The 16272-nt window shown below is 39.3% G+C and overlaps 1 protein-coding gene across 4 annotated transcripts in view; it reads left to right on the top strand.

Moving 5' to 3' along the window:
• KHDRBS2 (KH RNA binding domain containing, signal transduction associated 2) overlaps positions 1-16272 on the top strand; it is a 369498-nt gene that overhangs the window by 230295 nt on the left and 122931 nt on the right. For all 4 annotated transcript variants that reach the window (XR_012659538.1, XR_012659539.1, XM_075087030.1 and 1 more), the window contains exon 5: positions 14948-15075. Coding sequence is in view for 2 of the 4 variants with exons in the window: in XM_075087030.1 (XP_074943131.1) it covers positions 14948-15075 (128 nt within the window). In the remaining 2 variants the exon portion in view is untranslated. The remainder of the gene's footprint in view (positions 1-14947; positions 15076-16272) is intronic.

Raw genomic sequence — 16272 nt, 5'->3', positions numbered from 1 at the left:
GGCTGAGGTTGGAAGGGACCTACAGAGGTCATCTGGTCCAACCCTCCTGCTCAAGCAGGGCCATCTAAAGCCAGTTGCCCAGGACCGGTGTCCAGATGGGTTTTGAATATCTCCAAGGATGGAGACTCCACAGCTGGCAACCTGTGCCAGTGCTCAGTCGTCCTCACAGAAGAAAAATGTTTTTCAATGTTCAGATTGAATTTCATGTGGTTTAGTTCGCACCCATTTTCTCTTGTCCTGTCAGTGGGCACTACTGAGAAGAGTCTGGCTCCCTCTTCTTCACTCCTTCACTTCAGATATTTGTGCATGTCCATCCATCAAGACAGTTCTTCTTTGTTAATTGTTAAGTAAGTACCCATGGAAAATAACAAATTGTGGAAAAATTACTTCTTGAATCAGGTATTTTTTTTTCATCTTGATCAAAGCACTATCTTCTTTCTAGAAGCCTAACAAAAATAGAGCAGATTCAAGCTGAACAGTTACGCTTTCCATCTCTAGCCTTTCTTCCAATTTCAAAGTAGAGTGGCAAGTGCTGGCTTTAAATGGCCATGGAGTGCTTTTCCACAGTGATGATTGTGTTCCCAGCCAAAATATTATTCCTATTTTTGACTCTTGAAAATACAAGTTCTTCTGCTGACATCTTTCTAAAAATTATTTTCTATTTAAAAATATTCAGTGCTTGAAAACCATGTGTTTTGGGTATTTCTTCTTTTTTGTGATCTGTGGAAATTCTGTTTCCCAAATCTTCAAATATGTGGCCCTGATGGGAAAAAAAAGGGTTAGTGGGAGTTAGTTAGGAAGAAAGAAGTGTTTTTCCAAAAGCAGAAAACAAAATTGTAGTTAAATAACAGTTGATTCCAGTAAAGTAAGGAAAACGAAAGATCCTTTCTCCTAAGACCTAGCAAATTTGGGAAATCTTAGTGACCAAAGTGGGTTTGAATCAGGATAGATTCTTGTTCCTGTGCTGAATTTCACTGATACTGTGACCTCTTGCAAAATAAGAACCAGAACATCCAGTAAGATGGGGATATTGAAAAAGAAATAATGAAAGAGAAAGAATTAAAGTGTTTTTTTCTAGTGCACTGCTGGAACAACCTGAAGGATTTTCTGGTTGGAAGTTCTCAAATGAATAGTGTCTCCTAACTGTGAATTATGTTTGGGGAAATAGAAAATTCAGAAATTACAATAAGCAAAAAGACCCAATAGGATACAGACGAGATGTTCTAATAAGTCATGCTTGAGTATTTAACCAGTCCCTGAGCTCCCCTCAGACGTTTTGGTTTAAAAAAACAAAGGGAAAAAGGGCAACCTTTTCAAATATTGTGTTGGCTGTGTAAAACTGAATTGATGGTACGTTGCATTGTGTCCTGTAGAACATACAACCTTTTTCCTTCATTGTGGATATTTTAAGTTGGTGCTGGGAAATGGCCACAGAGAGGTGAAGAAAAGGTTGCTTTGCCAATAGTGTAAAACCTGGAGAAATTTGAAGTGCTCCTGGTTTATGCAGTCCACCTGGCAACGTTTGAAAAGTTACTGGATAGGTTTCTATGGTGTATCTTTAATTTCTTTATATCCAGGTTTATGGTTAAATGTTTAACAAGAACTGATATATTTACAAATACTCTCCAAGATGCTTAATCTCTGCCAATCTGAAATCTGATTGCCTTCAAATGAAGGCAATCGATGAGGTGAAGTTTCCACTTAAAAGAAGAAGACATGGTGCACTCCCCAGACAGTTGTAGAAATGTGGCACTTACAAGCGCTCTGCTTATATTAAGGAAGGCTTGGTTGGAGGTTTTCCCAGTATTGGAAAAACTGTGGGATGGGCTCGGTAAGAGAGGAAAACTAATTTATTGGTCAGTAATACGTATTGTAATATTTCAAAACAGTTCTAACAGCTCGCTCAGCCTACTCTTGCTTCAAAGCCCTTTTCATAAGGGTATAGATTATAGTCCTTACCAGTCTGGAGTCAGTATATATTCAAGAGCACAAATGACATTAAAGGGGAGCCGTTTATTACAGCAGAGTCCAGAGTCTCCAGAGGAAAGGTAGAACCACTTGAAAGTAAATAAATAATTATAGGTTTGCTTTTTGTTTGCTCCTGTTCTTTATACAGAAGGAAGTGTAGGTTTGGGATGGGCTTGCTTTTGGGGTTCTTGAGACTGAGGAATCCTGGGACACAGTTTGCCAAATATTCCAAAATAAAAATAAATTCACAGTCACCCAGCTGGCATGCACACCGTGACAGCATTTGTCCAGAGAGCATTTTGGGGAAGTTAGTTGCGAACTCTTCTTTTAGCAGGGACGAGGAAGTTGATGCTCAAAAGAAAGAGTACAGGCAAGAAGAGGTGTCTGATACACATCATCTCATTTTCATCATGTGCAGAAAAATAAAGCTAATGGTTTAGCTGCTGGTGAACAGGCCTACAGGAGCAGACTTGAGAGCAGTTAAACTTTCCCAGTTTGCGTACCCTGAAATCACCAAGTTGAGTGATGAAAAACTCTGGGTTTTTAACAGCAATATCAGGTATGGTAATTCTCAGAATGCCTCAGTGAGGCTCTGGGATGACAGTACGAAAACCTGGACTTCAGAATTTCAGGATAAGACAGAAATTTTCAATGCAAGTTATTTATAGGAGGTTTTAGGAATCCAGGAGAATCATGAGACTTTCACCCAATTCAGTTAGCCTGAGCAGTGGTGAGTGTAAATAACAGTGCGGGTTAGTCAGACCTGCCCGAGAGAGAGCTGGAATGGAGAATTTAATCTCATAAACCCCAGGGCTGGAAGGCTTAAATTCAATAAAATAATCTACCTTTGCTGCTAAGTAGGATTAGTTGCAGCCACCAGAAGCTGAGAATACTTAGCACCTTAAGGTGTGATGAAGTCATATGTGTTTGCCTTGGCTTGCTACGCTGGATTGAAATGCATAATGAGACATTGATATCCAGTAGCTGTCCAGATTTGACATTAAAACAAATGGCAGACATTGACAATTTAATGAAATTAAATATATTTCAGTTTTAATTAACTACATTTCAGTTAAAATAATTGATCATTTGAATTATAAAAAAAAGAAAGAAACTGGTCTCAGTTAATTCCATTTATAGCACTCTTTCCTTCAACAAAGCAATGGTGATGAAGTTACTGTTATTTATTTAGTGTCCACTCATATTTTCTATGATGAGGTGAATTATTATATTAAAAGATGAGGTGTTTAGTTGTCCAAAACTTGACACATTTAATTAAATTTAGGACATTTTACTTGAATTGAATGGAAAAGCAGAAGGTATGTCTAGCATGAATTTCTATGCTTCTAAAATCAATATTGCAGGACTGGGTTAATTATAGTTAAATAATAGCTTGGAACTAATGGGTTCATAATCACTTGTTTTCAGTTCCAGATACTTACTATCTATATAAATTTTTAGTTGGAAAACATGTAATGTAAGGTGACGGCTGTTTATTCCATTGATATCAAGATAGCTAACCATAGGTTTTCTAGCAGCATAGAAGGCAGGTGAGGAACCAATAGCCAGTGCATCATTCAGCTAATAATTTTGTGTTCACAGCTGAGGCTTATTAGCCCTACCTATTATTTTTCAATAAAAATGAGGTTATATTTTTAGTTATTTGACTGAAACCCCTGTATCTCCACAAGTTGCTACCTGCCCCAGCGCTTTGTCACAGAAAAGCGCTCAAATCAGTGGGATCTGTTTTCTTAGTCAAGAACGCAGGGCTGATTTCAAACCCAGTCATGATCCTAGAGCAAAATCGGGCGGGATTTGAGACGATCAGGGGTTGGCCTTACAGCCAGCAAGGCCCTGGGTGCCTGGTTTGGATGTGTTTGTGGGGTTTGGATGTGTGGAGTAACTGTCCTGGAGTCCTGAACACAGGAGGAGTCAGTGGCTCTCACATGTCGGCTCTGAATCGGCGTATCACATTTGTGTTGAATGGGAAATGTGCTTGGCAAATTCAGCTTACATGGCACTTGGCTAACAGCTGCTGGGATCCTCCTTCCAGCTGGAATTAATGAGTCCAGGTTTAAGGTGGCACTGAGCTCAGCAAGGTACTCCAGTACTGACGAGTCGTGCTCACTCATATGTTAAAACACCTCCTCAATCTGACCTTGTATTTCTAGTATAAATTAAAAAAAAAGAGATCACTCTCTTAAGTCTCATTTCCTAATTATTTAACCGTATTTTCACTATCCCAATTCAGACTGCGAATTTACGAAAGGAGATTTATGGCCAGGATAATGTTAGCCATATTACTAGTTAAGAATACTCCCTTAGGAGCTGGTCTACCATATATGATGAATTTTAAATCCTTATACCTGTTTTCATACAGATTTAATAAACAATTGCAGAATCTTTTTGCTTTAGCTATTTAGGAAAGACTGGAGAATTAGTACTAGTACAAAAGAGCAATTAATACTGAGCTTGGAAAATGATCCGTGAGCATTCCTTTGACCCAGTTCTCACGTGTGCATTATCTGCTGTAACATAACAAAAAGAAAGCAATATTTCATCTCTGTGAATAAAAAATAAAGTAACTTAATAATTCCTTTTTTTCTGAATTTCTGGCTTATAGCACAGAATTAAATTTAATAAGGCTTTTCTTTGATAAAGGGAGAGATTAATAGCTTCAAAGAGACCTAGGCGTTTTGATACGATTCAGTGATGGGCGTTCATAATAGGAATGGAGGACCACCATGTATGCAGTTATATACCATTATTTAAATATTATAAAAAATTAAAACAAATGTAAAAAAATGTTTGCAAGTGCAGAACTGTATGTGTTGCAGTAGTTAAGAAACTAGGTAGGGTCACTCTTTTAAAATACTTTTAAATACTTTGAAAATACTTTGATATGTCTATACCAGTATAAAAATGTGAAATGGAAAGAAACTGAATATGTGTTTTCCAAGCCCATTTTACCTCCTTTCCCTCTTTTCCCCTTTCAGTGCCCTGTGTAACTGCTGGTTGTGTTGCTTGGAAAAGTATTGAAAGCTACTTGTTTCTTTTATTACAGGAAATATGTTCACATATTAGGAAGTTGGAGTTTAATCTTCAATGATAAGATTAGCATCATGAAACTCTTTGAAGGCTCAGTTTAAATTCTATCATCTTGTGTTTCTATAAAAATAAACCAGTTTATGCGAAAACACACCAGTGGCCTTGCTAGTCAGAAGTGAAGTTGAAGAAGTTATATGCTAATTAATCTAGTATTATCTAGGGAATATGATAGCTAAGTCTGACTTTTTTTATCCCATTTGCATCTCTCCAGTATACCTGAGGTTTTCCTTTTGAGAATACAGTTTGCTCCTGTGTCCAATGCATATCATCGAGATTACCTGATGCAGAAACATACCATATTTGGAGCAACCCTTCAGTGTATGCAGAAGCTGGGATGAAATATGGAAGCTCATATACTAAACAGAATATCTTGCTATAAATGCATTTGTTTAAAAGCTAGTTTTCCATCTCTGGGTGCTGTTTATATTTTACCTGTAACTTTTCTGGCACCATTCCACATGACAGCCTACATTTCTCCCTCCGCTACGCTGCCGCTCTTCGGGTTAATAGTTATGCTTGATCTGGATCTTCAGTTGCTTCTGTTCAGATGTTCTCAGTGAGAGGGTCCTTCAGCTGTGGAGCTTATTCCACTCTTCCCCTCAAGCCTAGATAGATTGTATTTGATCTAAAGCTGGTCTTCTTGTGCAGCCACCTGGGAAAGGATGGGTTAGATGCAGTGTCCGTGAAGCAACATAAAAAGCTAAAAGATTTTGAGAGGCAGAACTTTTTGCTGCCTGGTAATAAGCAGGAATTAGCTGATATTCTGTTTGAAAAAAAAAAAAAAAGCAGGGGTAATTTTGCTAAAGTATCTGAAACCTTTTTTAATGCATGCTGCAGAGCAGAAAAGGAGACATCATTATAAATATAGATGCCCTGTCTCCTGGTGCATAATCTTATTTCAAAGGTTTATGCAATAGCAAAATAAAATTTATTCAAATTAAATAATAGCAAATAAAAGGCTGATAACATGTTTATCAGGTTACGTGTTAAATTGTTCAGCTTGAAACTCTGACAATATTTTCACCTATATCTGGCTGCATTAATTATAGTACTTGTTTAGTTTTACACACTTCATTCCTAATCTTTCATACACCATGTACTTTAAAAAGAGTGGAGAGACACTTGGGAATTAGTATATCTGTACTTGGTACATGGTCTAAGCTTTTCTTTGTAAATAATTTTCTATCTCCTGTTACTGCTTGCCATTTCCTTAATCATCTTTCCTTTTGTCTCAAATCTTGTTCTGAAAAGTCAAAACCTACAATATCTTATACCTGACCTGATGCATATCTGCCTAATGGAATTACTAAATCAGCTTTTTTAAAACTTACATACTTGAGAAGGTACTTTTTGCTAATTTATTGAGCTTCCAGTTTATTTTGTTTTTCCAATGGCATGATTTCAACTTTTCGTATTTGATGTTTCTTCCCTTTCCTTTCAATACTTTTTTGTTTATTTATTTCTATATTTGTACTCTTTCTCACCTGAAGTTTGGCATAAACTTCAGAAAGTTGAGTTTAAATTATTTTGATATTTTTGGTTTCTGTGACAGTTCGGACAGTGACCCTGAGATTCAATAGCAGATCTTTTCACTGTCTTTTCCTCATGCTTATTGAATTTGGGGTGGGGAGTAGGACTCCTCGCATACCTGCTTGTTCTGCTGTGATTGTCCTCTGTACCATTACATCGGCTATCCGTAAATCTCTCAATACTGAAACTAATTTAGATTATAGCAGTTCAAACCAAGCAGATTTAAAATATCTTTGATTCCAGCAGTGAAAATTGCTTTTGTATTTTTATGGTGCTATTACAGACCATCTTCCCAGCATGTTTAGTTTTATATTTTCTTTAGTATGCAAAAAACTCTTGGCTATGGGGAGGATGTGCTAATGCTGTTTAGTTTGGGTTAGTCAGATTTCTGTGTAGAAGGAGTACATGAGAAATATGGATACTGTGTCTTCTGCCTTGAACTCTGACTAGGGAGAATGCTGAGGCACTGCTGCCTCCCTAAAGCCAAGCCCTGATGGCAGCCAGGCATTTCTGGAGGGAGTTTCCATGCCTGCCGCTAAGGAGAAAGGAAAGTCTTCATCCTTTTTCTCTCTGTCAGTCTAGCTTTGCCTCAGTCTGTGCCACCAGTTTCTTCTCTGCCAAGCAGCTGTGCCAGGCAGCGATGCTGCTGGTGCTGGTGCAGTGCCATCAGGAGAGGAGAGAACACTGCTCTGGTCAGAGAATCAGCAATATTTGTGGTCTTGTTTATTCTGAGCCTACAAAAACCTGCCTAGATGCAGGCTATGGCTAAACTGGATGATCAAAGAGAGATTCAGCATTCCTGAAGGGATCCATATGCAGGATCTAGACCAGAACCTGGGTTAGTCCAGGGAAGTCCTTACTCTGGAAAAACAGAGGAGCAAACACACTACCATGTGTGTACCATGGACAAACAGTTCCTGCTCCCAGGATGTTACAGCTGGGCCTGTGGTGACTGAATTTAAGATATTCTCTATCTATCTCCTGACTTAGAATCAGACCATGGTTATTAATAGATTTCAGTATAAGTTAGCAGCATTATTAAGAACATTTCTGCTCTGCATTTGTAATAGACTTAGTGCTTGCCAAGGCAGTCCTTACTGCAAAGCCAGCTCAAGTTATCTTAACCCTATATTGGAATAAGCAAAAAAAATACTAATGTTGCTTTAAAAACTAATTCCTGTGTCATGTATCAAGTTCAGTCCCAATGTACTATGTGCAATCAACTTGTACAGATGATCACCTAATGGGATTTTTAAAAGTTCTAAAACAATTCCAAAGCCGTAAAGGAAAGGGTACTCAGCAAACCCATAGTAAGATATTTTCTTGCCCAGACTTCCCATCCTTCATTGCTCTTTCCAGTCTCCTCAGGTTGAGCAGCATCTTTTGTTTACTGTGCCACGTGGGACCAAGAGAGCGTAGCCGCAGTCAGGCTGGATGAGACATGCACACTAAACAATAGTAAACGCATCTGAATTTTGCTGGCTCTTGTTGCCATCCCTGTTACCCTTAACAGGGGGCTGCAAACCTACAGCAGTGGGTTAGCAGGAGGCATATGGGTCCCACCTGGCATAGCTGGGGGAAAAAAAGATACATAGGCACCACCTATAGCTTTTTACTTTCATCGGCTTTAATGTAGACTACAGTGGACAGTTGTCCAGCCTTAAGAGCAATTACTGATCTCATTAGTAGCGGAGCTCCAACAAACAGCTGGGGAAGAGCAGTGGCAGCCCTACTCCTCTCCCTGTCTTTGAAGCAGCTGGGTTTTCCCAGAGGAAGACCAGCCATACCACATCCCTTCCTTTCTGTGAGCCAGTGTAAACATCCAGTGCGAATGCATAATGATTTGTTTAGGAACAGGTGGCTACACCACCCTTCCTGCAGCCTGCTATATGCCCTCTGTTCATATTACCAGTTCCCTTATAAATCCCCTTCAAGTGACAGCTGTAAATAAGCACAAGTCGCTGGCAGCCAGGATTCACTCAGAATGAAATTCAGGGATAGGGAGCTGTCAGCAAACTGACTTCTGTGGCATCGTAGCTGTCATTTGAATGAATTACAGAGGGGTGGAACAAATCAGGGCAAATGGCTGAAATTTAGTACAGGTTTCTGCAAGTTTTTCAAATGTCATGCACCCTTCTTCAGTGTGGTTGTTTTGTGCGGCAAACAGCATTTCCATGCAAAGTGCAATAGTCTTCTGTGCAAAGCTCTCTTTAGGATGAAAAAAATTTGATTATACAATTAGATGAGGCTTATTTTGCTGTGTTCTAGGAAAGACTAAAATACCTGGACTGAAGTTTCATAGCAGTTGCCTATGCACAATTTACACTCCGGGATTGGCAGCTTCTCTTCAGATGCTGAGGAGCAAGACATCCCCCCTCCCTTCCACACTGCTTGTAGAGTACGGTGCCCCATGCTGATGATGTCAGGCAGATTTAATTGTGCATGCTCAAAGAGAAAAATGACATCCACGCTTGGGTTAGTGCTCTCTGTGGCAAGCTGACAAATCCCCCAGCTGTCAACTAACCTCAAAGGCAAGCGTACGTGGCTTCAGCTTATGTCTGCTTGCATTCTGCCCATGGGCATTTATAAGCTGAAACTCATATTGGCTGCAACACATTCAGATTTTGACTGAGAGAAATGTATGGGCTATTTTATGTGTTTCAATCTCTAAGGGTGACCCACATAATTAATGTTTATTTTTCAGACAGACTATGAGTGGGTAAAGACAGCAATTTTTTGCATACGTGGCAAGTGAAAGGGCATAATGTTTATGGCTATGGATCTGGCTAAGTTTCCAGTTGCTTAGAGAAAATTGTTTCTTCCTTGGGCTCAGATGGATTATATTTATATTTTTGTGTATTTATTGGGGGTTCTGTCTGCCAGAGAACTGCATGTACACAAAATGGCCTTACGTAAGTGCCAGTATATATGGGCAAATGCAAAGAGGCATGTGTTGCTAATGCAATATTGGACTCACGGAGGAGGACTTCTGGCAGAAGTGTTGTCACTTGTGGTGCACTGCAGGCTGTCTGTCTAAGCCTATCATTACCTGGCACCTATGCTCTAGTGAAATAATCAGACCAATCTGTGAATGGGCAAAAAGCCATTTTAACAGATGGCTCTGACTGTAGGTAACCAGGAAACCATGCATATACATTAAACATGGGTTCAGAGAACATGGGTCTTACCTGGGGACATCAAAACAGCTGTAGGTTTTGAGCTCCTCCGTATACTGTTGAGAACATATGCCATACCCATCAGACACCCACACAGGGTAGGCTAGAGCCAGCTCCCACGCTTCTGATGAACTTTGTAGGAATTGCTTGGTTGGCCGTGGTCTCAGCTACAGACTAAACTCATGTTTTGCAATGAACTTTGAATTTGTATTAGAGAGACAAAGAATGAAGTTTGAGGATGCAGTTGCATCCACCTAATTTGCATGCCCAGCTTGGGCACTGTCTCACACAAACTGTAGGTGATGGGGAGGGCTGTCCAACCTGCCTGGCACAACTGTCTTAAGTTTCCTAAGTAGAGAGCGATAGAGAGAGGCTTTGCGTATGTGCAGGGAAAAGTCCAATATGTTTACATTTTGAATGCATTGGAGTCTTAGAACAGGATCTTAGAATACAAAGAAATAACAGGAAATGCCAAATATCTCTGTTGATCAGGATTTAGATCACCAAGCTCTTCCTGTACTGAGCAGCCAGCGCTATTCTTCTGTTTTTGTAACAGTCTGATATTAAAGCACTCACCTAGGAAGTGGCAATTCCTGGGTTCTTGGTCTCTTTGGTGTAATAAACTGCACATCCTGACCCCATGAGTCCACATGAGTGGTTCTCACCATGCTTTGAAGATGAATCATAGTACAGCTAACTCTTGTGAGGCCACAGTGAACACAAAGCAACTCCAGGGAGGTCCTCACCGCCAATTATTTTCACAGGCTTAGTGCTTCCCCATATACACAAGGGAGCATGAGGATGACTAAAAGAGGTTTAGGGTCCAGAATTAATATGTATCTAAAAACAAACAAGCAAACAAAAAAGGTCCGTAATTACATCACCTAGCTCCACCTCAAATTCACTGGAACTTCTGTGTCCTATTGGCTGGCTATGGGTTTTCTGAAGCATGTACTCAGTGGAAATTTTAGGCTAATTGGAATTTAAGCTTCCTGAAAATAGCCCCAAGGCAGCAGCATCAGGTTTTAGGGAAGATACTTTAGCTTCAGTGAAGCTGTGCAAATACACGGAGCCCTGGAGCTCTTTTACTGATGCTGGGAGCTGGGCAGGATGCAGAAGTGCCGCAGGAGTCCAAATCTGTCTCCTTTCTGCTACCTGAGCATGGAAAGAGAGGATTCCAGGATGGGGCGTACTTATTTCTGTGAATGTGGTGCTCTCTGTTGGCAGCACAGAGCTTCAGAGGATATTGCATGCCTGAGAGAGGAAGAGTGTTTTGTAGTTCAGGCAGCGCAGACTGGGATTTCCAGGACCATAGGACCTCTGCATAGGCTAGCTGTAAATTGGAGTTATTGATGCCTCGGGACCTTTGGGAAGCACTTTAGGAGTTATAGAGAAAATAACCACAAGAAAAGCACTTATTTTTGTGACTACTTTTTCACTCAGTTAAAATCAAGGAATTTGATGAGTTAAATACAAGGTGTTAATATGTAGGTGTTTTTCTGTAGAATTAATATACATGTAAATCTGTCCTAGTAGTAGCAACCCTATGTGGAGAGTAATCTGCTCTTCACATAATAGATGGCTAGCTTAACTGTGTAAGGAGTGTGTGTATTCTATAAAATATCATCTGTATAAGGGACCAAGTGAGCCCTATTCATACTTCACATTTGTCAGTGTGAAGAATTGTGATTATCATTTCAGGTCTGACTTGCATAACTCTGCACTCTAAGGTAGTTTGTGTTTAATCTAAATTACTCTCCCCTTAACTATGGAGCTAGAATGAAATTTAGCTGTCACAGATAAGAGTAATGATATTTATTAATAGTGCAAATCATTCATACACATGGAAGGAACTTAACATCAGGACAGGAGATCACAGTCCTTAAGGGATTGATTTATCCTTGACTTCTATGAGCCTTTGTTATGCTAATGATAGATATATATTCCCAAAATCCGTTGCGTCTGTCTATGCCTTACCCTTTGATTTCTTTATTAACTCTCCTCCCTTGTCACTACGTGTTCTTGGTAATTCAGATCAGGTTTTGCAGCTTGCATCATACTTTGCTTTTTTTTGCCCAAATGGTTTCCTGAGTTCTGTAGCAGTTTACATGCTTTCCCCTCTTTGCTGCACCTCTCTGCCACTGCTGCTAGAAGGGCCCCTGGGTGAGCTGCCACCAGTCAGACTCTGATACTAATGGGTTTCCTTTGTTCCTAGAGCAGTCAAGGCAACCGACCTCATTAATCAGTCCCAATCCTCATTAATAAATATAATTTTGGTAATTTGGGGTAAACATGTTCATGTACTCTAGACTACTGAATGTTTTATCTAAAGATGTAATTGGCTTTTTAGGCACTTACATAAACATTACAATTTACGGTAGCCCTGGGGGCTACTGACTTTGCTACGGTTGTAATTCCTTGGTGTTTCTAAAGTCAAGGTGCATGTTTAGGTGAATAGTCATGGGCATGGGTGGTTAGCTCACCTACAGCAGTTATTTGCAAACACTGACCACCTTGATACAAGTAGATGGCACCCTTAGTATCGTCAGTAAATGGAAAAGCTCTTTATAGGTAATAATGTCTCTAAGGATATAAACAGGAGCAAAACTTACAGGTTAGTGTAGATTATCAGCTGTAAGGATAGCTATAGGACTATCAGAGAGCTATAAGAAAAGCTAAGAAGTGCAGAACATTTCTTATGAGCTTATTTTAATACAAGGAATAGGGTTTTTTTCTGAAACAGTATACTACTGCAGTGTGTAGCTACTTCTTTACACTTCCTTCAGTACAGGTATGTCTTGCAACATCTTGTACTCTCTCTTGGGACTAAATATATATGAAACATCAGCAGCATAATTTTGCTTCACGTGCTAGGCTCTAAACTCAGCTGCAATTAAATATTCAGCAGGATATTCTCTCTCTATCTAGACTCATGCAGCAGTTATGAAAGATTAATTCAGTGTTATGTTTCTGTTTAATGAAAGAGTTGAAGTGAGCATTTCTGTTGAAAATTTAAGATTTCAGGTTTAGAAATTATGATCTTTATTATGCTTTTTCAAGGGCACATAAGATAAATGATCTATATAGCGCTGTAATTTTTATTGAAATCTTTCTTTTTCAGCGTACCCATCCCAGTATCTTAATGACAGTCTTCCGTTGTCTTTACCTTGCCATTTCAAAATCCAATGTACAAATTTCTTAAATGGACAGGCAGTAAATAACCTGTAAAAAAGCTATGGGCATTGAATAATAGAATGATGCAGATTTGCAGATCCTGCTGTATATTATACATTTAATTTGGCTTTTCTCTTTCATCAGTCCTAAGATTTTAAATGATATGTGTATCTGAGGAAGGAATAGCAGCTTTGAGGCAATTTCTGGTAGAATTCATTTTTGCAGCAATGTTCCAAAGGAGAGAGATTAAAGAAGCAACACAGAAAGTTCCAATTTCTGTCCCTTGCGGGTCCTTTCTCTCCCCACTCCCACCCCCCATCTTTCTCTTACAAAATTTACTTGCGTTATTAATGAAGTTCAGTCCCAGCACTGGTGTGGAATCTGAAGGGTAAACTCAATCAGAAAGTTTGAAGTCTTAATCCTTGTAAAGCCAGTGTGTATAACAGATGATATTAAGCAAGGCACGGTAGGTGGTACCTGTTCAGCAATTGCTGTAAATGTGACCTCATCGATACTATCTGTGTTTTTCCCTCTGTGTTTTACAGAACACATTGATTTAGGAAGATACCTTTGGCTTGTTACCATTAATGGTAGAATGATAGAAAAATGTGCAAAAAGATTTGGGGGTTGATGTGAACTGAAAGCCATTGTCTGGTTCATTAGCAAATTAGGAATTTGGTTTTAATTATGATTCTGCTGCAAATGTCACACTATATTGTATAAATGGAGTTATTTTCTGAATTTCATTAATAGATTTTACTCCGGCTGTACTCTTGAGAAATTTAGAAGGGAAGTCATGACCAGGCCTACACTCTCTTAGAACACAGTAGGGTCAGAATCATATCTTTAAACTGATTTCCTGGACCTCCTCAGGAAGGAGAAGGAATGAACAAGGCCCTGGTTCCATCTCACCCTTCGCTTGGTCTTTAACTTGGCTAAAAAGAGGTGTCACTTGTAATGCATCCTGGACAGTCACCCACCGGAGAAGCAGCAGGCACCGTAGCATTTCCGGACCCTTGCGTGACAGTCAGTGGCAGTTGCCTGTGGAAGGATGGAAAGACCGAAGGGTTGAAATTCAATAATCCTTTCTGTTTCCAAACACTAATTAGCTGTCGCATAGCTCTGCTGCCAGTGAGCCAGACGCTGCAGTGGGCTCTTATTACCGTGATCAGCAGGCGAAGGGGTGAATACAAAAGGAAGGAAGCTAAAGAAGAAGGAACTTCTGACTGAGACAAAGGTTGCAAAATAAGTAAAAACTGCCCAGTGTTATGTATTTTGTATCAGTAAGAAAAGGAAGTTCATCCGATGTGCCGTTTACTGAGCCAGCAGAAGCTTGCAGTGCTAGAGTTGATACCCTGCAGTCTTAGAATGGCCTATTTTATATCATTTAACAATTTTATATAGCTTTGTTACTTATGAGTCCTAAAGAGAGAGCCTCTTTCAGAAGTTGTTTAGTGGATATACAGAATAACTGAAGGCTACTTTCAGTTATGCAAATTGGTTGGATTAAATCATCTAATCAAATGACTCTAGTGTAAATTTTGCATGCTAAGGTGCAATGTAAGGTGGAATTTGTGTTTTAAGTGCGTAAAGGTAGCCAGGGATGTCTGCCACAAAAATATAAAATATTTATAAATGCATTTTTTTGATCTGATTTCAAGTTTTTTGAGATTGGTGCTTTTTGTATGTGAAAGTCCATATCATCTTCTATACAGATATGTTCCTAGAGTCTGCTCTGTGTTTGTGCCTTCTGTGCCGTGTGTGTTTTATTTTGTGTCCACATGCTCTTTATGGCCACCTTAACTACCCATATAAATTTGTCTGTCTGCATATTATAGGTAATTGTCCCCTTCCTCTGTATGGTTTTTCAGCACGCAGGTGATAATGCAGAGCAATTCACTCAAATGCCATCCATGTCATTTCTGTTTTGGGTGGTTTGGCAGCTCAGCCAAAATACAAAGTTTCAGCAAGTCCCACTTTTTGTATTTCAGGATTATAATGATGAAATTCGCCAGGAGCAGCTGAGAGAACTGTCATATTTGAACGGCTCTGAGGATTCAGCACGTGGACGGGGCATTCGAGGAAGAGGGATCCGTGTGCCACCTGCAGCACCTTCAAGGTGTGGTAACCTGAGCTATTATCCTAACAGCTTTAGAAAGTGTAAACAATGGTAAAACAAACATAGTTTTAAAAAAATACAAAGAAAATCACGTACACATCATGGTCAATAAACAAAAATATTTTTCTTCTTATACTTTGTGTGGTCTATATTGTGCCAGGTTCTCTGATCTACAGTTCACAGGTTACAGTGGGTGGTGTACAAGTATCGAACAACAGATCAGAGCAGAATATTGTTATGGCAGCACAGAATCAGTATGGTCAGTAGCATAAAATCATTCGTCAATAAAATAGTATAGACAGAGAAGGATACATAATCCAGATGGAACTTTATTTGTCAAATAATTACTTTTTTGTATGCATATTATATCTATGATATATGGGTTGCATTATATATTATTTTGTTGTATGGGTTGTCAGTTTCATATGAATTTCATTGGCATCATCTACAAATATTGGTGGATGAATGTTTCCTGAATTCTTCCATGTATTTTTTTCATATATAGGAAACAGCTCTGCTTGTTCATACAGCCAGTGTATAATCTTAATACACTCTTTCAGACTCATTTTTTGCTGTGAACCCTTAAGAAATTTGTTTCCTCAGGCATCTAAGTTACCGTCTACTTCTAGGCAGCCATAGAGATCATTTCAGGATGGGTCCTAAGAAATCCACTTTTGTTTTGGAGGAAATAGGATATGGAGGTACCTTATTTTATGCTGACAGAGGAGTTTTCTTTGGTAATTGAACTGGCTGATCTTGCCTATGACCTTTGTTTCTTCCCCACCCCCGAGGCTATCTATCATGTTTTCCCTCAGATCTTCTGAATGGAATTTTTTATCAATAGTACAATGCACATACATCGGATTTTTCACACTTGTCATTTGTGACCATCATCCAGTCAAAGTCTTTTTGGACTCAGAAAAACCAGTTTTCCTTACACCTAAGATCTCTGAAGGGCTTGCCTTAACAATGATGTTCAGAACACCACTGCAATAGACTGGCAGCTTTTAAATTAGGTTCAGAGCATTATCAGTGCAGTGCTGGCCCATACTTGCTGCAAAATACCTGAATGATTGGATCCATTGAGCAGATACAGGATCTTGAATGCTTTCCCTATTTACCAGTCAGAAGTCCCAGGAGAACATAAAAAACCTGCAACTGAAGTATTTTAAGCTAAATACTTCTGCTAATGATTTG

The sequence above is a fragment of the Phalacrocorax aristotelis genome, chromosome 3 (assembly GCF_949628215.1).
Source record: "Phalacrocorax aristotelis chromosome 3, bGulAri2.1, whole genome shotgun sequence".
NCBI lineage: Eukaryota > Metazoa > Chordata > Aves > Suliformes > Phalacrocoracidae > Phalacrocorax > Phalacrocorax aristotelis.
This window is presented reverse-complemented; position numbering and strand designations above follow the sequence as displayed.